The sequence below is a fragment of the Salvelinus fontinalis genome, chromosome 3, assembly GCF_029448725.1.
Source record: "Salvelinus fontinalis isolate EN_2023a chromosome 3, ASM2944872v1, whole genome shotgun sequence".
Taxonomy (NCBI): Eukaryota; Metazoa; Chordata; class Actinopteri; order Salmoniformes; family Salmonidae; genus Salvelinus; species Salvelinus fontinalis.
In genome coordinates, this window is record NC_074667.1 from 53,794,087 (window position 1) to 53,818,407 (window position 24,321).

A 24,321-nucleotide genomic window follows, 5' to 3' on the forward strand; every position below is an offset into this window, starting at 1 on the left:
TGACAGTTTATCAAATTTGTTTAGGCTATTTGTATTTTAGCCATTGTCGATACGTGCGAAAGTTTCACGGGGAAAGAATGCCGTCAGACTCAGGAATGGTTCCAGATATTGAGGTCGACGAAGATTTTCAGGACGAATCCAAAACGTTTAACGAGTTGAAAAGCAAGCCCTTGAAAAACAGGTCAGTCCAGATGTTTACGACCTACTGCCTGCCCTGGAGCTGGATGAGTATGTTGATGATTCAATTAAAAATGTTCTTTATGATTGCTGATAGACAGATTTGCACATTCAGCCAAAATGTTTCACCAGATATTTGAGATTTTATTTCTAAACTTTTCAAGCAACTTTCTTGACATTTGAGCAACATCGTGTGCAGATACCATGCTACTTAAATAAAACATCATAACCCAATAACCCATTGAATTTGGGGACACCTAGGACTTAAGACTAAAGCAAACCAGATATGTATCCCTGTATGCATATTTCCCACCCTGGATTTTCAGTACAGATTAAGCTAAACTTGTCAACACAGTGTAGTGCAGTAAATCTGACAGATAGGCTCATTAAAGTGCACATGGTTTGTTGATGTTTTCAAATATATAAATGTGTCTAATTAGCTAGCATTATGATGGATCATCAGAGTAAGTCTATTATGTCCCACTGGGCACCCAGTTCACGTACATTTGGTTGAGTTGTCAACTAATGTGAATTCAACATGAAATCAACAAAAAAATGCACTATGTCATTGGATTGAGGTTAATAATAGTTGTCTGGGGAAAAAAACAATGAGTTTTCCATGTTTATTCAATGTCATCAGATTTTTGGGTTGAAATGACGTGGAAACAAAGTTGATTCAACCAGTTTTTACCCAGTGGGTGTAACATGTACATCATGGGCCATTCTCTGTTTGGACTGTAGGTAGCACCAATGTGGAGACAACATGTGACTCAGTTACTGAACAGCATTACCCCTGGAATGTAGACCTTGTCTGAACACTGCTCTCCAGTGTTCATCCAACTCAATGCTTCAAGCACTGGAGCTGAGCATGTTTCACATTTCTTTCTCCCTCTCCCTTCTCTGTGGTAAATGTACATCACTGAAGTGTAGCAAGTGTATAATTCTGTCCAGCAGAATTGCTGAAACCTTATTAATATACATTAATATTTATCATGATCAAATAATGAATATGGCCATCGTGTGCTTATCAGGTTTGTACCTTTGTCTTAAGATTGACCAGAAGTGTGCAGAAAGCCAAATTGGCACCCATAACCAAATCTCACATGGCCACAGGTGTGAAAAGACTGGTATTGTCATGTGGTATCTCAGATTGTTCTGGGAGGAAGGATGTTTGACATGCACAAATATTTTCAGACTATCCTGACATAGAATCACCTTTTTATGAGAGCAGACATCCTTTTTGCAGAGACAGTTATCCCTGTTGTCGTCCGGCACCTTATTGTAATCGTTATTCAACTGATCCCACAGTGATGCTACCATAATGCTTTGTGTTGTCAAGCTTACTCTGACAGGCTGGGTGGTGTATGAAGGTGTGGTCCCTTATAGGGAAGATGCAGATTGAGAGAGCAGGAATTTGCCCCAAGGGATTAAGATGACATGTCTGTGAGCTGTACAAACATGTGACATGGATTCACTGAACGGGAAGTGTCTGTATACTCACCTGAGGCAGTCAATGAAACTGAAAATGTTAAATGAGATCAGTCATGTAACTACTTTCAAAATGTACATGTTTGCTATTTAAGGCTATGAAATTTGGTTACATGAATGCAGAAATGTGAGCGAGATGTTCTGTAGATGTACTGTATACAGCACAGAATGTCTTGATGATTTTGTATGGATTCAATTTGGTTGATTATAATTTCTACTCAATCATATTCCCCTCTAAGGTAAACTGTACTGAACCAGTATACTCTCTGATACTCTCCTGGGTTTTGGTAATATTAACAGCATTTTATACGTTAAAGTAGATGTATTACAGTATATTATCTGTGTGCTTGTGAAGTGAACACAAGATGGTGCTTTAACTCCCATTACGAAAGTGTTCCAAAAACAGATTTTCATGTAATCACGTGATCTTGTCTGGTGTTAATTTGATAACATGTGACAACATGTAAAGCAACATGTGATAACATGAAACTATACATGTGAAAACACGTGATCACATGTGAAGTGTTCCAAAAACACGTTTTCACATGATTTCACATATGATGTTGCATCTGTCCACATGTGAAATCAGACATGGATTTTCATGCCTCATAAAGTAGTGGACAGATATTCTAGTACGCTAAAATTATATCTAATTAGTTACTTCCTTCAGAGATACTGTGCATTTACTATGAACCAAGTTGATATGCCAATGCAAAGACTGGTGTTACTTATGAAGCGTCTTGTGTATGTGTTGCGCAACAATCTTGGTTTGGCTTGTGTTATGGCATTACCTTTCACGCCTTACTTTATTTAACTGCTAATGATTACCTTATTTTGCTGGGATGTCCTTTAGAATAATATCCTTGAAACAAATGTTATTGAAAGAGAGATACTATATAGGCTCGGGCCTATTCAGTATTCACCCACTGCATTTGGATACATGCAATAGCACTTCTGTGTACCTCTCCATAAGTGTTAAGACCCGTCATGCCATTAGCTTACTTATTTGGCAGGTTAACATGTTGTCATCTGTGATACTGTGGAATGGCATGTGAATTATGAAATGGATGGCAATGCACTGATAATAATAAGTTGGGGAACAGGATCCTACAGAGTGATTCATTTTTATCTCAAAGTTATTGAACTATAGTAGAGGACTCTGAGATTTCCACTCATGCAACAATAGGAAGGTGAAACATTTTACTAGAGTCTGGAACAGAGAACACTTTATTTTTATACCGTTACTACATGGAAACAGTTGAATCACAGCCCATCCTTCCTGTTATTCTGTGACCACAGGCTGTACTAAATATATTGAAATAAGTGTCTTGGAAAATGTGTACTTTGAGTTGGAGACTCAGATATTTTAGTAGAAATCACAAGGTCTTCCAAAGATATCTTTAGGATTGTTTTGCAGCAATTATTTAGAAACATCATGTATTTTTATGAGTTTAGTGTCTCAACATGTATTTTTTTTACGAGTGTTTTGTGTACGGCTGTGTGTTTTATTGTGTGTATCTGAGACAAACTGATCATTGACTAGTTCAAAATGGTGAACAGCCATATTTCAAAAGAATCAAGTCAACACATTTGCGCTGCAGGATACAGGCTGTTTGCGTTTACATGTTTTTAGAGACATATATGTTATTGCAATAAATATAGTGTTACCCAAAACATTTTGTTGGAGGGAGTGTATCTGGATTTATTTATCATGTTTAGTGTAAATAATCAACATTATCAATGAAAGTATCACAGCTAATTGCATGTAAGGCTTACTACCTCTAGACATTCAATGATACTTCAGAAAGCAGAGTGGGGATCTGAAAGTGAGACATTATTGTGTCATAACCGGAAGTACTGCCATCCTCTTGTCCTTTAAAAGGACCCTAGGTTTTAAACCACATACATATTGATGTTAGTCTCGAAAGAGCCACTGCCAATCATGATAATAAAAAGGTAGGACATTATCAACTGTCTTTCATAAAAATACATTATGATACCTAATCTACAGAGTGTAATCTGCTCATACTTAACAATATTTAGGCTATCTGACATAATATTATACCTTGCTTTGTAATTGCTTTGAGAGTTTACTTCTTCCAGTTTAGATTCAACATAACTTCTGGGGTTATCTAGTTTTATTGGTTGGAACCACTTATTGATGCATGCTTGGTGCTAAACCTTTCACCATATCTACCCAATTGGCAACACTTGATGATTTGTGGCCAAGCCACGAGCACACAGGGTAATTGTTTACGCTGGTTCACTATTGTTTACTATGGAGGAAATGGCTGGAGAACATTGTGTTTTATCTAGCGGCATGGGACATTGAGGTCAGTCCTCCCCTAGTTGTCAATCATGCTTGTTTTTCTATGATATTTTATGGGAAGAAACAACTTCGTCATCTTTATATTTGAATACTGAATTGGTATCCCCAGTGAGCTCAGTGCATGTGCTCCCAAATTCTTCTTGCTACGTGCTTTTATCAATATTATGATTCTTAAAAAATATATATATATATATATATATTCCAGGTGTAAATCTATGATATTGTTCTATTGAATTGCCAGAGCATATTTGGTTCTCTTTAACCAGCCTTTTGAGGGTCCCTGGCTGCAATTTGATACTTTGTAACTGCTAACCAGACCAGAAAATGTATGTTAGTGAATTGGCAAAAGCCACTCTAGTGATATATGGAACAATAACTGCATTGTGGCATATCAATACATTTCAAATGTCTCAATAGCATGTTGTGCTATTGAAATGTATTAAGATTAGGAAGTAGATTAAACATTGAGACATCCTTGCATTGTGATGTGCTAAATTGATCTCAGCGGTCTGGAACATTCTGTCACCAGACCTTTTTATTAGCTTAGCATCCATAATAATTATTATTGGCCTAATTAATTATTTCATGTGTGGGGCACACTGCTATTACAACCTATTCTATAATTATAAATGAATCGACTGATCGGTACAAGCTAATACTACATGGTGGCCTTGCTAATTTAGCAACAACAACAAAAACTATTAAGCCGTTTCAAAAGACTTCTGGGTTTTTGCATTGGCTGCATCTCAATCCACCGCATTCGCACTACAGTATGTCGGCCTCCCGCATCTGCGGTGGAAGGTGGCAGAGCTACAACAGGGTTTGTCAGACCAGGAGACATCCAGAAAGTCAGTATTTAAAAAAAAAAAAACGTATGTAGAGTCCAAACGGTTTGGGCTAGACACTAAAACGACCACTCTATGGAAAGCTGAGACTTTTACGAACACGCTCTTCGACGCCCACACGCTTCACAGGACTCGTGAGAAAGTCACTGTGACTGAGGTAAAAAATGACTGAATATGTGTCACGCCCTGGCCTTAGCATTCTTTGTTTTCTTTATTATTTTAGTTAGGTCAGGGTGTGACATGGGGAATGTTTGTGGCTTTTGTCTAGTGTAGGGTGTGTGTATTGTTTAGGGGGTTTTGTAGTAGGTATGGGGTAGTGTTCAGTGTAGGTGTTTAGGAAAGTCTATGGTTGCCTGATTTGGTTCTCAATCAGAGACAGCTGTTTATTGTTGTCTCTGATTGGGAGCCATATTTAAGGCAGCCATAGGCTTTAGGTGTTTGTGGGTAAATGTCTATGTGTAGTGTTTGTGTCAGGACTATTTGTCATTATAGCTTCACGGTTGTCATTTTGATAGTTTGTGTATAGTGTTCGTTTCGTGTTTTTTCCCTCTTCTAAATAAAAGAAGATGTATTTCTCACGCGCTGCGCCTTGGTCCTATCTCTCACCCATAGACGATCATGACAATATGATTTTTGGGGACCAGGGTTACATATGTAACCTTTTTTTTTGCGTTCCTATATCTCTCAGATGCATTTCAGACACCTCAAACCATACTTCCTTTTGATACGTTTCGGGATAAAAAAAATAGCCATGTATGAATGTTTTTCAGTGCATTTCTATAAGCTAATAGCAGTAAAGCCAAATTCAATGTTTCATCAAAAACATGTATTTTATTTATTAATGGATACCTACAGAGTTCCTAAAACTCAAAATCAAATAGCTAAATGGTCCATCTTATAACCGTATTTAAACAATTCCATATGTTAGCTTCGTAGATAACGCCATCTAGAGGCTTAGACTCTTAGGGCTTAATGGTTTGTGGCTATGGTCAATGATGAGGTCAGTCAATCACAGCCTGAAGATTACCCTATATATACTAGTATGATAAATGTTTCGGTTTTGTTCGGAAGGAACGGACCAGTCAGGCCATAGAGAATGCTGTTGTCCCCGTAAGGAACAATGATGATTTGATATTTGGTTTGGTACATTTCTGTACACTCTCCCTGATGTCTCTCTGTACCTTAAGTGGCCACAAACGCCATGTCTTTATAAAGGCCTTTATCAATGTATGTATAGTTACTTTAACTGTATGTCCATAGACGAGAGCCAGAGGACTCTTGAATTCTGCGTGAATAGTAGGGCGGGAATTGCCCGGGACCTCACGATGTGATATTATCACCATACTTAGGTGCCGATACGATATGTATTAATTGCCAGGGATCTCACGATGCGATAATATCACGATACTTATGTATTACAATTCTCACGATTCTTGCGTTTCGATCCTACAATTTATTTTGTTTTTTTTCTCACCTTTATTTAACCAGGTAGGCTAGTTGAGAACAAGTTCTCATTTGCAACTGCGACCTGGCCAAGATAAAGCACAGCAATTCGACACATACAACAACACAGAGTTACACATGGAATAAACAAAACATACCGTCAATAATACAGTAGAAAAATAAGTCTATATACAATGTGAGCAAATGAGGTGAGATAAGGGAGGAAAAGGCAAAAAAAGGCCATGGTGGCGAGGTAAATACAATATAGCAATTAAAACACTGGAATGGTAGATTTGCAGTGGAAGAACGTGCAAAGTAGAAATAGAAATAATGGGGTGCAAAGGAGCAAAATAAATAAATAAATACAGTAGGGGAAGAGGTAGTTGTTTGGGCTAAATTATAGATGGGCTATGTACAGGTGCAGTAATCTGTGAGCTGCTCTGACAGCTGATGCTTAAAGCTAGTGAGGGAGATAAGTGTTTCCAGCTTCAGAGATTTTTGCAGTTTGTTCCAGTCATTGGCAGCAGAGAACTGGAAGGAAAGACGACCAAAGGAGGAATTGGCTTTGGGGATGACCAGTGAGATATACCTTCTGGAGCGTGTGCTACGAGTGGGTGCTGCTGTGGTGACCAGTGAGCTGAGATAAGGCGGGGCTTTACCTAGCAGAGACTTGTAGATGACCTGTGGGTTTGGCGATGAGTATGAAGCGAGGGCCAACCAACGAGAGCGTACAGGTCACAATGGTGGGTAGTGTATGGGGCTTTGGTGACAAAACGGATGGCTCTGTGAAAGACTGCATCCAATTAGTTGAGTAGAGTGTTGGAGGCTATTTTATAGATGACATCACCGAAGTCAAGGATCGGTAGGATGGTCAGTTTTACGAGGGTATGTTTGGCAGCATGAGTGAAGGATGCTTTGTTGCGATATAGGAAGCCGATTCTAGATGTAATTTTGGATTGGAGATGCTTAATGTGAGTCTGGAAGGAGAGTTTACAGTCTAACCAGACACCTAGGTATTTATAATTGTCCACGTATTCTAAGTCAGAGCCGTCCAGAGTAGTGATGCTGGACGGGCGAGCAGGTGCGGGCAGTGATCGGTTGAATAGCATGCATTTAGTTTTACTTGCGTTTAAGAGCAGTTGGAGGCCACGGAAGGAGAGTTGTATGGCATTGAAGCTCGTCTGGAGGTTAGTTAACACAGTGTCCAATGAGGGGCCAGAAGTATACAGAATGGTGTCGTCTGCGTAGAGGTGTATCAGAGAATCACCAGCAGCAAGAGCAACATCATTGATGTATACAGAGAAGAGAGTCGGCCCGAGGATTGAACCCTGTTGCACCCCCATAGAGACTGCCAGAGGTCCGGACAACAGGCCCTCCAATTTGACACACTGAACACTATCAGAGAAGTAGTTGGTAAACCAGGCTAGGCAATCATTTGAGAAAACAAGGCTGTCGAGTCTACCAATAAGAATGTGGTGATTGTCAGATTTGAAAGCCTTGGCCAGGTCGATGAATACGGCTGTGCAGTAATGTCTCTTATCGATGGCGGTTATGATGTCGTTTTGGACCTTTTTTATTTTTTTATTTTTATTTTACCGTTATTTTACTAGGTAAGTTGACTAAGAACACATTCTCATTTGCAGCAACAACCTGGGGAATAGTTACAAGGGGAGAGGAGGGGGATGAATGAGCCAATTGTAAAATGGGGATTATTAGGTGACCATGATGGTTTGAGGGCCAGATTGGGAATTTATCCAGGACACCGGGGTTAACACCCCTACTCTTACGATAAGTGCCATGGGATCTTTAATAACCTCAGAGAGTCAGGACACCCGTTTTAACGTCCCATCCGAAAGACGGCACCCTACACAGGGCAGTGTCCCCAATCACTGCCCTGGGGCATTGGGATATTTTTTAGACCAGAGGAAAGAGTGCCTCCTACTGGCCCTCCAACACCACTTCCAGCCGCATCTGGTCTCCCATCCAGGGACTGACCAGGACCAACCCTTCTTAGCTTCAGAAGCAAGCCAGCAGTGGTATGCAGGGTGGTATGCTGCTGGCTTACCTTGAGCGTGGCTGAGGTGCATCCATGACCAGCTCTGAAACCAGATTGCATAGCGGAGAAGGTACGGTGGGATTCGAAATGGTCGGTAATCCGTTTGTTAACTTGGCTTTCGAAGACCTTAGAAAGACAGGGTAGGATAGATATAGGTTTGGGTCTAGAGTGTCACCCCCTTTGAAGAGGGGGATAACCGCGGCAGCTTTCCAATCTTTGGGAATCTCAGATGATACGAAAGAGAGGTTGAACAGGCTAGTAATAGGGGTTGCAACAATTTCAGAAAGAGAGGGTCCAGATTGTCTAGCCCGGCTGATTTGTATAGGCCCAGGTTTTGCAGCTCTTTCAGAACATCAGCTATCTGGATTTGGGTGAAGGAGAAATGGTGGGGGCTTTGGCGGGTTGCTGTGGAGGGTGCCGGGCAGTTGACCGGGGTAGGGGTAGCCAGGGTGGAAAGCATGGCCAGCCGTAGAGAAATGCTTTTTGAAATTCTCAATTATAGTGGATTTATCGGTGGTGACAGTGTTTCCTAGCCTCAGAGCAGTGGGCAGCTGGGAGGAGGTGCTCCATGGACTTTACAGTGTCCCAGAACTTTTTTGAATTAGTACTACAGGATGCAAATTTCTGTTTGAAAAAGCTAGCCTTAGCTTTCCTAACTGCCTGTGTATATTTGTTCCTATCTTCCCTGAAAAGCTGCATATCACGGGGGCTATTCGATGCTAATGCAGAACGCCACAGGATGTTTTTGTGCTGGTCAAGGGCAGACAGGTCTGGAGTGAACCAAGGACTATATCTATTCCTAGTTCTAAATTTTTAGAATGGGGAAGGCTTATTTAAGATGGCGAGGAAGGCACTTTTAAAGAATAGCCAGGCATCATCTACTGACGGGATGAGGTCAATGTCATTCCAGGATACCCCGGCCAGGTCGATTAGAAAGGCCTCTAGTCTCTAGAGACGTTTAAACCAGGTGATGTCATCCCATATGTAGGAGGTGGAACAACATGGTTGGTTAAGGCATATTGAGCAGGGCTAGAGGCTCTACAGTGAAATAAGACAGTAATCACTAACCAGGACAGTAATGGACGAGGCATATTGATATTAGAGAGAGACATGCGTAGCCAAGTGAACATATGGGTCCAGTGAGTGGTTGGGCTGACTGGGGACACGGCGATTCAGACAGTTAGCAGGCTGATGCTAACAAGCTAACAGTTAGTAGGCCGGAGCTAAACAAGCTAGCAGTTAGCAGACCGGGGCTGGCAAGCTAGCAGTTAGCAGACCGGGTTAGCAAGCAAGCAGTTAGCAGGGGCTAGCAGGTAGCAGACCGGGGAAGGCAAGCTAGCAGTTAGCAGACCGGGGCTAGCAAGTTAGCCTTTGGGGGAACGTCGCGATGGGGGTATGTTTGTTTTTGCCTCTTCGTGCGGTGACGTCGATAAACCAGTCGTGGAATTAGTAAGGTTCCAGGTAGTTCTAGGTAGCTAGCAGGCCTAGCAGGTTAGCAGAATGGGCCTTCAGCGGGCGTCGCACCTGAGGGGCTTGTTGGAGTCCTCAGGCAGATTATGTCGGTATTCCAGTCGTAGAGGATCGGCGGGGTTCCGTGCCCCGTACCGGCAGTAGAAGTGGTCCAGATATTGTAGTCCAGGAGTGGGCTTCGGTGGTAGCACAGGAGCCCTGCCAGGGCTAGCTTCAGGCTAATTGGTGCTTGCTGCAGGATGGAAACGCTAGCCAGGAGTGGTCACCCGGGATTGCAGTTAGCTAGTTGCGAAGATCCAGATGAAAATGTTCAGAGTTTGCGGTAGGAATCCGGGGATATGGAGAGAAATAGGTCCGTTATGCTCTGGTTTGAGTCACATTGTTCGAACTGGCAAGAGCTTTCCGAGCTAAAGGTTAGCTGATGACCGCTAGCAATGGTTTGCTAACTGATAGCTGGTAGGTAGTTAGCTGGCTATCTTCAGTTGAGGGAGTCCAGATCCGAAGTAAATAGAAATACTTTAGAAAAAAAGCAGATCCACGCCACATTGGGTGAGGCGGGTTGCAGGAGAGTATTTAGAAGGTGATGTTTAGCAAAATATTTTAAAAAGATATGCATAGAAAAATATTTAAAAAGATATATACAAGGGACAGGACAAAGACAAAGACGTCTGACTGCTACGCCATCTTGGCTTGACATATGATTTGATGTTCCTAACATATTACTCACTATATGTCTGCTGCAGCGAAACAAGAGAGGACATGAGAACATTTGTTTTGATCAGTCATGGAAATAAAAGTGCTGAAAACATGTTGATTCACGATTTAAAAAGAAGATGGAGAACAAGCTATAGGATGGAAAATACCTGCGTTTTGGCGCAGGAACTGCTGACTAGCGCTAGCTAACACTGCCTAGAATATATATATATATTTTTACAAATCGATACTTGAAATCAAATGATCTATATAATATTACAAAAGTAGTATTGTGATATGTAACTGTAACTGTTGTCTAGACATTTATGTTGGGGCTATAAGATGATGAAGCCTCCACTGTGCTGTAGTATGTGCATGGTAATGCTAAGTGATAGTTGCAGACCGTGGCTAGATTTGACATGACTTGCTAATTAGTGCGATTATCACACAGATGCACGGGCTGAGAGGCTTTGCAATGGTTTTATCAAAAGGATCACTTACCTAGGGAATGCCTCGTCCTGACAGCGCATGCAATGCCACATCCATTTAGGTTTGGGATGGGCAGAGTCAGTTTTGAGAAACATATTGTACATGTATTTCATAAGGGAGATGAGAGTGGATGGAGATAATAGTGATATATGGAGAGGAATGACTTATTGCTCATTTATGCAACGGGTGGGTCTAATCTTAAAATGCTGATTGTTTAAAACATTTGTATTTGTGCCCGTGAGTGCATTGTTTGATTAAACTAGATGTGGAGTCTTGTTCCAAGCCAGTCTGCTGTTCCCACTTGCTAAGGTCTCTGAGATTATATGAGTATGTGTTGGAAGCATGAGAAGGAGGATGTGAAAGAGGTACATATTATGAAGGTAGCAAGCAGGTGCAGTTACATCTAGGAACTACAGGTATAGGATCTTAATTTGATCACTCTTTGGTTGATGAGAATTTTCCTGCAAGATGAGCAGAAATTCAGATGAGCTTTGTGATTTACATAAATTCACTGAGAACCCGCACTAACTTTTTTTATTTATTATTTATTTCACCTTTATTTAACCAGGTAGGACAGTTGAGAACAAGTTCTCATTTACAACTGCGACCTGGCCAAGATAAAGCAAAGCAGTGCGACAAAAACAACACAGAGTTACACATAAACAAACGTCTAGTCAATAACACAATAGAAAAATATATGTACAGTGTGTGCAAATGGAGAAGATTAGGGAGGTAAGGCAATAAATAGACCATAGAGGCGAAATAATTACAATTTAGCATTAACACTGGAGTGATTGATGTGCAAGTAGAGATACTCGGGTGTAAAAGAGCAAGAAGATAAATAACAATATGGGGATGAGGTAGTTGGGTGTGCTATTTACAGATTGGCTGTGTACAGGTACAGTGATCGGTAAGCTGCTCTGACAGTTGATGCTTAAAGCTATAGAGGGAGATATAACTCTCCAGCTTCAGTGATTTTTGCAAATCGTTCCAGTCATTGGCAGCAGACAACTGGAAGGAAAGGCGGCCAAAGAAGGTGTTGGCTTTGGGGATGGCCATTGAAATATACCTGCTGGAGTGTGTGCTACGGGTGGGTGTTGCTATGGTGACCAGTGAGCTGAGATAAGGCGGAGCTTTACCTAGCAAAGACTTATAGATGACCTGAAGTCAGTGGGTTTGGCGACGAATATGTAGCAATGACCAGCCAACGAGAGCGTACAGGTCGAAGTGGTGGGTAGTATATGGGGCTTTGGTGACTAAAACGGATGGAACTGTGATAGACTGCATCCAATTTGCTGAGTAGAGTGTTGGAGGCTATTTTGTAAATGACACTGCCGAAGTCAAGGATCGGTAGGATAGTCAGTTTTACGAGGGTATGTTTGGTAGCATGAGTGAAGGAGGCTTTGTTGCGAAATGGGAAGCCGATTCTAAATTTAACTTTGGATTGGAGATGCATAATGTGAGTCTGGAAGGAGAGTTTACTGTCTAGCCAGACACCTAGGTATTTATAGTTGTTCACATATTCTAAGTCAGAACCGTCCAGAATAGTGATGTCGGTCGGGCGGACGGGTGCGGGCAGCAATCGGTTGAAGAGCATGCATTTAGTTTTACTTGCATTTTAAAGCAGTTGGAGGCCACGGAAGGAGTGTTGTATGGCATTGAAGTTCGTTTGGAAGTTTGCTAACACGGTGTCCAAAGAAGGGCCAGATGTATACAGAATGGTGTCTTCTGCATAGAGGTGGATCAGAGAATCATCAGCAGCAAGTGACATCATTGATGTATACAGAGAAGAGAGTCGGCCTGAGAATTGAACCCTGTGGCACCCCCATAGAGACTGCCAGAGGTCCGGACAACAGGCCCTCCGATTTGACACACTGAACTCTATCTGAGAGGTAGTTGGTGCAGGGGGTGCAGAGCTGTTGGCCGGGGTAGGGGTAGGCATGGCCAGCCGTAGAACAATGCTTATTGAAATGATCGATTATCATAGATTTATCGGTGGTGACAATGTTTCCTTGCCTCAGTGCAGTGGGCAGCTGGGAGGAGGTGCTCTTATTCTCCATGGACTTTACATTGTCCCAAAACTTTTTGGAATTAGTGCTACAGGATGCACGTTTCTGTTTAAAAAAGCTCGCCTTAGCTTTTCTAACTGACTGTGTATATTGGTTCCTGACGTCCCTGAAAAGTTGCATATCGCGAGGGCTATTCGATGCTAATGCAGAATGCCACAGGATGTTTTTTTTTCTGGTCAAGGGCAGTCAATTCTGGGGTGAACCAAGGGCTATATCTGTTCTTAGTTCAAATTTTTTTGAGAGGGCCATGCTTATTTAAGATGGTGAGAAAAGCACATTTAAAGAGCAACCAGGCATCCTCTACTGACTTCCATGATACCCGGGCCAGGTCGATTAGAAAGGCCTGCTCGCTGAAGTGTTTCAGGGAGCGTTTGACAGTGATGATGGGTGGTCGTTTGACCGCGGACCCATTATGGACGCAGGCAATGAGGCAATGATCGCTGAAATCCTGGTTGAAGACAGCAGAGGTGTGTTTAGAGGGCAAGTTGGTCAGGATGATATCTATGAGGCTGCCCATGTTTACGGATTTGGGGTTGTACCTGGTAGGTTACTTGAACATTTGTGTGAGATTGAGGGCATCTAGATTAGATTGTAGGACGGCCTGGGTCTTAAGTATATCCCAGTTTAGGTCACCTAACAGTAGAAGTAGAAGCTTGAATTTTTAGAAGTTGAAGCTCGAATTGTTTGGGCACAGACCTGGATAGTATAACAGAACTATGCAGGCTATCTCTGCAGTAGATTGCAACTCCGCATTCTTTGGCAGTTCTATCTTGACCGGAAAATGTTGTAGTTGGGGATGGAAATTTCAGGATTTTTGGTGACCTTTCTAAGCCAGGATTCATACACGGCTAGGACATCCGGGTTGGCGGAGTGTGCTAAAGCAGTGAGTAAAACAAACTTAGGGAGGAGGCTTCTGATGTTAATTAACATGCATGAAACCAAGTCTTTTACGGTTACAGAAGTCAACAAATGAGAGCGCCTGGGGAATTGGAGTGGTGCTGGGTGCTGCAGGGCCTGGATTAACCTCTACATCACCAGAGGAACAGAGAAGGAGTAGGATAAGGGTACGGCTAAAGGCTATAAGAACTGGTCATCTAGTGCGTTCAGAACAGTGTAAAAGGAGCAGATTTCTGGACTTGGAATAATAGATTCAAGGCATAATGTACAGACAAGGGTATGGTAGGATGCGAGTACAGTGGAGTTAAACCTAGACATTGAGTGACGATGTGAGAGGTTTTGTCTCTAGAGGCACCAGTTAAGCCAGGTGAGGTCACCGCATGTGTGGGGGGTTGGGGGCTCTACAGTGAAATAAGACAATGATCACTAACCAAAACAGCAATAGACAAGGCATATTGACATTAGGGAGAGGCTTGTGTTGCCGAGTGATCATAGGGTCCAATGAGTAGCAATAGGTGAGTCAGGGAGCCGATTCAGTAGTCGCTACTATGCTAGGCGAGCTGGAGACACGGCGATTCACACAGCTAGCGGGCCAGGACTAGCAGATGGGCCTTCGGCGACGTCGCCACGGAAGAGCCTGTTGACACCACCTCGGATGATTACGTCGGCAGACCAGTCGTGATGGATTGGCAGGGCTCCGTGTTGGCAGTAAAGGGTCCAGGCCAATTGGCCTGTAGCCCAAGAATTAGCTTCTGGACCTCTTCGGCTAGCCGGGAGATGGGCCTAGCTTGAGGCTAGCTCAAGACTTACTGGTTCTTGCTTCGGGACAGAGACGTTAGCCAGGAGTAGCCACTCTGATTGCAGCTAGCTAGCTGCGATGATCCGGTGTAAATGTTCAGAGCTTGCAGTAGGAATCTGGAGATGTGGTAGAGAAAAAGCAGTCCGATATGCTCTGGGTTGATATCGCGCTGTGCAGACTGGCAGGTATTGACCGAGCTGAGGCTGGCTGGTGTCCGAGTTAACGGTGAAGACCGCTAGCAGTGTCTAACTGACAACTAGCTTAAAGCTAGTTAGCTGGCTAGCTTCTGATGGGGGTTCCGGTTCTAAAGTATAAAAATAGCAGATCTGTACCACATTTGGGTGAGGTGGGTTGCAGGAGAGTATATTCAGTCCCTAGATGGAAAGTGAGATTGAAATATATACAAAATATATATGAAAACAAATGAGGAAAACAATATTTACACAGGACAGGCCGGGACAAGACAAAACACACGTCCGACTGCTACGCCATCTTGGAACACAACTAATACACATAAATATTAGTATTCCACTTTGCATGAAGCCTCAGGTCATTAATAGCCTAACCACTGATTAAGCAACATTATGGACTAAACATTCAAATCCTGTTGCTGCAGGATTATTTTGCTGCGACAATAAAGGTCAAATTAAGGTCCTACATCTGTAACTGCACCTGCTTGCTACCTTCATACTATTTACCTCTTTCACATATCCTCATTCTCATGCTCCCAACACATACTCATAATGCCTCTCTCTACCTTCCTCTCTCATTGAATTGTATTCTAATATGATGTTTGTTTAAACCTGGATGGCTCAGAATAATGCAATCAGCCTATCACTGTGTGTGTCCTGATTGACTGTGACTTTCTCCCCACCACTGCCCTGCTCTGGTTGGGCCGTGGCCTGCAGTGATCCTCTGGACCAACATGGGTTCCCCAAGCCCCCCCAGAGCCCCACAGTGCTCCCCACAGTGACGTCACGTGTCCTGCTCCACCAGCAGGTGATGTGGGACCAGCTCCAGGAGCAGGACCAGCGGGAACAGAGGGAACAGAGTGAGAGGAACACCAGGCACCCCTCACACCATCTCCTGCACCCCAGCAGCCCCCAGACCCCTCCCATCAATGTCACGCTGCCCTCCAACCTGCCCACTGTGACCCATGTGCCCATGGAAGTCCTCAAGGTAAGCCGTCTACAGTGCCAGGCAGGTAATTTTGGACACTCTTGTTCACCCCTCACTAGAGGAGCTGCCAGAAGGTAGGGGTTCTCATCTGAAACTTTTACTGATAGATTCCTAGGTACATGGGTTCCTAATGTTAGTGCTGCAGTGGAATTGTCTTTCAGTGACCAGTTTTTCCGAATTTCATTTAGATCCTTGATTAAACGTGATTACAAACAGATGACAGTTTATAGCATTTTGTTTAGATTGTTCATTTAACTAGGTTATGCTACAGAAATTCTGGTGAAGGTGCCACTTTGAAAACAAAAAATTACAGCTCTTTGAGACTGAACTGTGTTAAATCCATAGTGGGGATTATCTCCTGAAAGAATTCCTCTGTTTCCAGACATTCAACATGTTTAATCCTATTTGCTCCACTACATTGACGTATTTTCATTGCTTTGATTTCTGGTGTGTCCGAGTGGATTCTATAAACTGATTGTAGTAGTATTATGTTTCTGTAATGAGATAGAGGATGTTACTGATATAGAAACCAATGTTTTCCCAAGCCAGCTCTTAGGAATCAACAACGGGTAAGATTTGATATTCTCTACATTGCATGTATTCGTTGTTTTATTTGACTGTCACTAATCGTCGTGATAAATGGTTTTACAAAGATGATCCGTGTAGATTTACAACCCATTGTTATTTGATGCCAAATTCTCCTGATCAAACGAAAGGGGGTCAAGCAGCAACTTTCTGCGTTTTAAATATGTCAAATCATAACATCCCAGCAGAATAAGATTGGCTCAGTATTGGAGACTAATATCATGCATTTGTCTGCCATTAGTCTCAGTAGTTCTAAACTGTATGTTTATTTTTGCTTATGCTGGTTGACTGATTGTTTGGCTGCGTTTCCTCTTCTACTAAATGCTCCACCAGAGATGAATATTCAGAGATATGCATGTGCTGCAGTTGTGGCTAATAAGATATTTGAGCAAAGAATCTAGCAATGTTATACAGATGTAGGATCTTAATTTGACCTATATTGTCACAGGTAAATAATCCTGCAGCAACAGGATTTTAATATTTACTCCATAATGTTGCTTGTTCGGTGGTTAGGCTACTAGCTGGACAAAAGTAGGCTACATGAAAAGTGCAATACTGTTAATATAGCTGTGTGTTAGTGTGGGTTTTCAGTAAATCACAAAGCTCATCTGCATTTCTCAGCAACAAAAGAGTGATCAAATTAAGATCACACATCTATAGATGTTCAGATAGTGATGCTATTGGTAAACAATGAGAGATCTACTGTATGTGAGCAAAATATCTGCTCCTAAATGCACACGTGGCACACAATCGTTTTTAGGGGAAATTATCTGCAAGTTTTTGATCTGCAAGTATTTTTTGAACATTTTTATATTCTACTTACATTCTGATTATCAGAGTAGTCTGAGTAGTGACCAGCAGAGTTTGGCCACATTTGATAGCCTTGTATCTCCATTCTGCTGCAGACTTATCAGACGTCTTATTTCTATTTGAGTCACACAGTGGTTGTGGCCCCACCCTACTACAACCTTGCAAAACACGTTGGTTCATGTTTTTTCAAGTTTCTTTGGTTTTAAGATGGTTGTAATATTTTCTGAGAATATTATACATTTTACATTCAATAATGTTAAAACTGAGCTGTGAGGCTTTACAGGAGCATCAAACTGTTTCCAGGAAAGCCATGGGATTACTAACTGGAGAAATAATTAACATTAAAGAGGTTCTTAGATGTGTAGGGTTTTCTTTCATTGTAAAAATGACCAACCAGAATCTAAAGACCTTGGTAAATGCATTGTGGCAGTTTGAACTTGACCTGGCTATGCCTAGATTAACAGGGTCCCACCAAAACTATGCAGGCAGGCAAAATTAGCTTAGAGAGGTACCAGGCAGAGCCGCTGGGCCATGAAAGTGAAAACATTAAGCTCAGATGAGTTTGTCTAAAGACCGAGGAGACCCTTAATTAGCAAAGTTAACTCTGACCCCGCAAGAAACTAGTAAGAATCCAGTTCAGGGATCAAGACAATGGCAGGCAGAGTTTTACCACACACAGAACACTAAGTCAGCAAAGAATGCTCGTAATTAGGCCCAATACTTTCATTCTTGAGCTTGTTTAAGAAAAAAACTACTGCATTGAAATAATGATCATAGGTTAGTATCCAATGAGCTCAAAATTGTCAGACACATTATCAAGGTTAATGTTTGAAATTTCAGGGAGCACATACCAAAAATACAATTTCCTAATTACTATATGAGTGACCCTTAATAAAATTGTTAATGTCATGAAAACCTGGTGAAGTTCATAAGTCCTCTCCCCAAGGCTGCGTTTAAGCAGGCAGCCCAATTCTGATATTTTTTCCATTAATTGGTCTTTTGACCAATAACATCAGATCTTTTCACATCAGATATTGTTTTTCTTCACAAAAAGATTAGAATTGGGCTGCCTGTCTAAACACAGACCAAGAAGACTACAATCCTACTTATTGGTCCTGTAGCAACCAAAAAAGCAACCAAAAAAGTGTTAAACAAATCAAACTAGATTTTAGATTTTAGATTTTTCAAAGTAACCACCCTTTGCCTTGATGACAGCTTTGCACACTCTTGGCATTCTCTCAACCAGCTTCACCTGGAATGCTTTTCCAACAGTCTTGAAGGAGTTCCCATATATGCTGAGCACTTGTTGGCTGCTTTTCATTCACTCTGTGGCCAACTCATCCACAACCATCTCAATTGGGATGAGGCCAGGTCATCTGATGCAGCACTCCATCACTCTCCTTCTTGGTCAAATACCTCTTACACAGCCTGACGGTATGTTGGGTCATTGTCCTGTTGAAAAACAAATGATAGTCCCACTAAGCGCAAACCAGATTTGATGACAGACAATGACACCAGCAAAGCACACCCACACCATCACACCTCCTCCTCCATGCAGACATCATCCGTTCACCTACTCTGCGTCTCACAAAGACACGGCAGTTGGACCAAAGGACAGATTTCCACCGGTCTAAGGTCCATTGCTCATGTTTCTTGGGCCAAGCAAGTCTCTTCTTATTATTGGTGTCCTTTAGTAGTGGTTTATTTGCAGCAATTCGACCATGAAGGCCTGATTCACGCAGTATTCTCTGAACAGTTGATGTTGAGATGTGTCTGTTACTTGAACTTTGTGAAGCATTTATTTGGGCTGCAATCTGAGGCTGGTAATTCTAATGAACGTATCCTCTGCAGCAGAGGTAAATCTGGGTCTTCCTTTCTTGTGGCGGTCCTCATGAGAGCCAGTTTCATCAAAGCGCTTGATGGTTTTGCGACTGCGCTTGAAGAAACTTGAAAAGTTCTTTGAATGTTCCGGATTGACTGACCTTCATGTCTTAAAGTGACGATGGACTGTTGTTTCTCTTTGGTTATTTGAGCTGTTCTTGCCATAAAATAGACTTGGTATTTTACCAAATATGGCTATCTTCTGTATACCACCCCTACCTTGTCACGACACAACTGAATGGCTCAAACGCATTAAAAGGAAAGAAATTCCACAAATGAACTTTTAAGAAGGCACACCTGTTAATTGAAATGCATTCCAGGTGACTACCTCATGAAGCTGGTTGAGAGATAGCCAAACGTGTGCAAAGCTGTTATCAAGGCAAAGGGTGTCTACTTTGAAGAATCTCAAATATAAAATATATTTAGATTTGTTTAACACTTTTTTGGTTACTACATGATTCCATATGTGTTATTTCATAGTGTTGATGTCTTCACTATCATTCTACAATGTAGAAAATAGTAAAAAATAAATAAAAACCCTTGAATGAGTAGGTGTGTCCAAACGTTTGACCAGTACTGTATATAGAGTGCATTCGGAAAATATTCAGACCCCTTCCCTTTTTTTCATGAAGCTGGCTGCCCGGCCAAACTGAGCAATTGGGAGAGAAGGTCCTTGGTCAGGGAGGTGACCAATAACCCAATGGTCACTCTGACAGAACTCCAGAGTTCCTCCACCAATCAGGCCTTTATAGTAGAGATGCCAAACGGAAGCCACTCCTCAGTAAAAGGCACATGACAGCCCACTTGGAGTTTGCCAAGAGGCCCCTAAAGGACTCTCAGAACATGATAAAAAATATTATCTTTGGCCAGAATGCCAAGCGTCACGTCTGGAGGAAACCTGGCACCACCAGTACGGTGAAGCATAGTGGTGGCAGCATCATGCTATTGGGATATTTTTCAGCGGCAGGTACTGGGAGACTCGTCAGGATCGAGGGAAACATGAATTGAGCAAAGTACAGAGAGATCCTTGATGAAAACCTGCTCCAGAGCTCTCAGGCCGGGGCGAAGGTTCACCTTCCAAGAGGACAACGACCCTGAGAACACACCCAAGATAACACAGGAGTGGCTTTGGGACAAGCCTCTGAATGTCCTTGAGTGGCCCAGACAGATTACAGACTTGAACCCGATCTAACATCTCTGGAGAGACCTGAAAGTAGCTGTGCAGCGACGCTCCCCATCCAACCTGTCAGAGCTTGAGAGGATATGCAGAGAAGAATGGGAGAAACTCCCCAAATACAGGTGTGCCAAGCTTGTAGCGTCATACCCAAGAAGATTCAAGGCTGTAATTGCTGCCAAAGGTGCTTCAACAAAGTACTGAGTAAAGCGTCTGAATACTTAAGTTTATGTGATATTTCAGTTGTTTATTTTTAATAATTGTGCAACATTTTCATAAAAACTGTTTTTGCTTTGTCATTATGAAGTATTGCCTGTAGATTGATTAGGGGAAAAAACAATTCTATCAATTTTAGAATAACGCTGTAATGTAACAAAATGTGTAAAAAGTCAAGGGGTCTGAATACTTTTAGAGTGCATTGTATATACACTACATGACCAAAAGTATGTGGACACCTGCTCGTCGAACATCTCATTCCATAATCATGGGCATTAATATGGTGTTGGTCCTCCTTTGCTGCTATAACATCTGTGAAAGCTTTCCTCTAGTTGTTTGAACATTGCTGCAGGGACTTGCTTCCATTTAGCCACAAGAGCATTAGTGAGGTCAGGCAATGACGTTGGGCTATTACGCCTAGCCTGGAAGCACAGAATCGTCTAGAATGTCATTGTATGCTGTAGTGTTACGGTTTTCCTTCACTGGAACTAAAGGGCCTAGCCTGAAGCATGAAAAACAACCCCAGACCATTATCCCTCCTCCACCAAACTTTACAGTTGGCACTATGCATTCGCCAGGTAGCGTTCTCCTGGCATCCGCCAAACACAGATTATTCCATCGGACTGCCAGATGGTGAAGCATGATTCATCACTCCAGAGAACGTGTTTCCACTGCGCCAAAGTCCAATGCCGGCCAAGCTTTACACCACCAACCAACTCTTGGCATTGAGCATATTCATCTTAGGCTTGTGTGTGGCTGCTCGGCCATGGAAACCATTTCCTCAAGCTCTCGAGGAACAGTTATTTTGCTGACATTGCTTCCAGAGGAAGTTTGGAACTCGGTAGTGAGTGTTCTGTGAGCTTGTGTGGCCTACTCCTTCACAGCTGAGCCGTTGTTGCTCCTAGACATTTCCACTTCACAATAACAGCACTTACAGTTGACGGGGAAGCTCTATTAGGGAAGAAATTTGACAAACTGACTTGTTGGAAAGGTGGCATCCTATAAGGTTGGCATGTTGAAAGTCACTGAGCTCTTCGGTAAGGCTGTTCTACTGCCAATGTGTGTCTATAGAGATTGCATGGCTGTGTGCTTGATTTCATACGCCTGTCAACAATGGGTGTGGCTGAAATAAGGGGTGTCCACATACTTTTGTATATATAGTGTATGGATATATACATATATATATATTATCCTATTGGGGAACCCAGATGTATGGCGTCCACTCAGCTCCTCAATTAATGTAAGCCCATTCAGAAAAAACCCTCTACTCTGTCTTTTTTCAAATCAGTTATCGGGCAAAAGGGAACATTCTCATTTCTTTCATACACAAAGGCAAGTGTAAGTACTGTAAGTTAATAGTTAAATCAGGAGAATCACTTGAAACCAGAACAGACAAACATTAACAGACAAATGAGCAAAAAAACTAAAAGCAACGATTGTTCTTATAGTCATTATCTGTGTTCTAAGGGATCTTCTACAGAATGTTCAATCAAACCTGTGCTGCAGTTATACAGACTGAGGAAAGATCACATTGTTCATGTGGGGTGAATATGTACACTTTTGATCCGTACCTGATACTTTTACGGTACAATAACAATGAGGATTTTATTAGGGCTTATCACTTAAGAGTCATATTTTCTGTATGATTCTGACCTGTAGAGGCTATGGTAGTGCTGTGGTGGTTAGTGGTGGGTAGTGGCGGGTAGTGCAGAATTAGGATTAGGGGATTTTAGGATGATTATCACAGCTTGACATCAATAAGGTATTTTGTAACCATTGAGCTCAACAAAGCTTCACCTGGGTGGGCACAGTAGGAGTCGGAGAGGGCTGAACTGGAAGGGGACTCAGTCTACCCAATAAATAAATAACCTCTTAAATAATCTAAATTCATAAACTGTATTGATTAGATATCAGATAAAGTTGGCCAGACTGCACTAAGTGGAGATGCTTTCCATATAATTGACTTTTAAATACCATCAGATTTAGCTCCACGTGCGGAGTAGACTTGCTGTCTTTTCCCTCCCTCTGATAGTTGGTAGTCGGGTTGAACTTTGGAAATGTTCAGCTCGGGGCCTAGTGTGGAGCTGCATAATGCTTTATCATTGTGCTCCTCATTTTGGTGAGCCCAGCTCGGAGGTTTAATGCTTTGTCAAAACCCAGCAATGTGAAAAAGGTCTTTGTTTCAACATAGTTCAGTAAGAAGACCAACATTACTCGATTTCTGAGGACTTTCTTCCTACAGATTTTGGATCTTAATTTGATCACTCTTTTGTTGCTGAGAATTTTCCTGCACCACAGGAAATGCAGATGGGCTTCGGGATTTACATAGATTCGCTGAAAACCTGCACTAACACACTGTCACGCCCTGGCCTTATTATTCTTTGTTTTCTTTATTATTTTAGTTAGGTCAGGGTGTGACATGGGGAATGTTTATGTTTTGTTGGTGTTGGGTGTTTATTTGGTAAAGGGGTTATGGGGTGTAATATATGGTTTTGTGTTGAGTGTAGATGTCTAGCGTTGTCTATGTTGGTGAGTTATCTAGAAGAGTCTATGGTTACCTGAATGAGTTCCCAATTAGAGACAGCTGATTTCGGTTGTCTCTGATTGGGAGCCTTATTTAGGGTAGCCATAGGCTCTCATTGGTTGTGGGTAATTGTCTATGTAAGAACGTTTGTAGCCTGTTTGTATGTGCACAACGTTTGTAGCTTCACGGTCGTTTTGTTGTTTTCTTGTTTTGTTAAAGTGTTTTTGTGTCTTGCCTTCTTCATAATAAAAGGAAGATGGCTTATTTTCCAACTGCTGCGTTTTGGTCCGTTAATCCGCCACACGATCGTGACACACACGGTTATATTAATAGTATTTTAGCCTACTTTTGTCCAGCTAATAGCCTTACCACCGACCAAGCAACATTATGGACTAAACATTTAAATCCTGTTGCTGCAGGATTATTTTGCTAAAACAATACTGGTCAAACAAATAAATAAAATGTCAGATATTAATTTGATCCCTTTTGTTCCAGGAGGAAAATAATCAGTGCCATTTATTGAAGGAAGCCAGGCTTCCACAAAAAATTGACCAATGCATTTAAAAAAAAAAAATTAAAAAAAAATTTGCTTTCGTCTCTGTATTTTCATAATTTTCCTTCAAATAGCAATTGGCTGTATCTATCCCACAGGAGAAATCATCCGAGCGAGTGAAACAGCGGCCAAAAGTCTCAGTATGTGTAGCCCATGTATCTGATGCTGTCTGGACAAAAAGAGTATGACATGTTGCCGCTGTAGCATTTGATGGATGGATGCCAGCGAGCATTTGGCTTCCATTGATAAAACATTGATAAACTATTTAACCATTCAGCGTTGCATTGAGCTAAACTGTGGGTGATCTTGGCGAAGCAAAACGTCCCCTAAGGGAGGCCTGTTTGGATTTAACATCACACCAATCAAATCACATCAAAAGCATTGGTTTCTGGTAGCATTTGATGTGTTGATGTCCTGCTGTAGCTAGCTAGCTAAATCATTATTTTCCTAAACCATGAATGGAGATGGGTATTTGGACTTAGTGTTTTTTACTTAATTCTCTGTACAGGCCAATGATTATGATAGCCTGGCCTGAAACGATTGAAGTGCAATATGTAGCTTAGATGTAGTAGGTGCACGTTAACTAGCTAGCTATCTAACTTAGCTGGTTCATTTTTGCCCATTTAAGGAAGTTAGGCTAGCAA

General features: G+C 41.9%; 1 protein-coding gene across 1 annotated transcript in view; it reads left to right on the forward strand.

The window, feature by feature from the left end:
• Positions 1-24,321, forward strand: part of LOC129851124 (microphthalmia-associated transcription factor-like) — a 46,363-nt gene continuing 22,042 nt past the window's right edge. The window contains exons 1-2 of the mRNA XM_055917417.1: positions 1-181; positions 15,664-15,934. Of these exons, the coding sequence (XP_055773392.1) occupies positions 78-181; positions 15,664-15,934 (375 nt within the window). The 5' untranslated portion in view covers positions 1-77. The remainder of the gene's footprint in view (positions 182-15,663; positions 15,935-24,321) is intronic.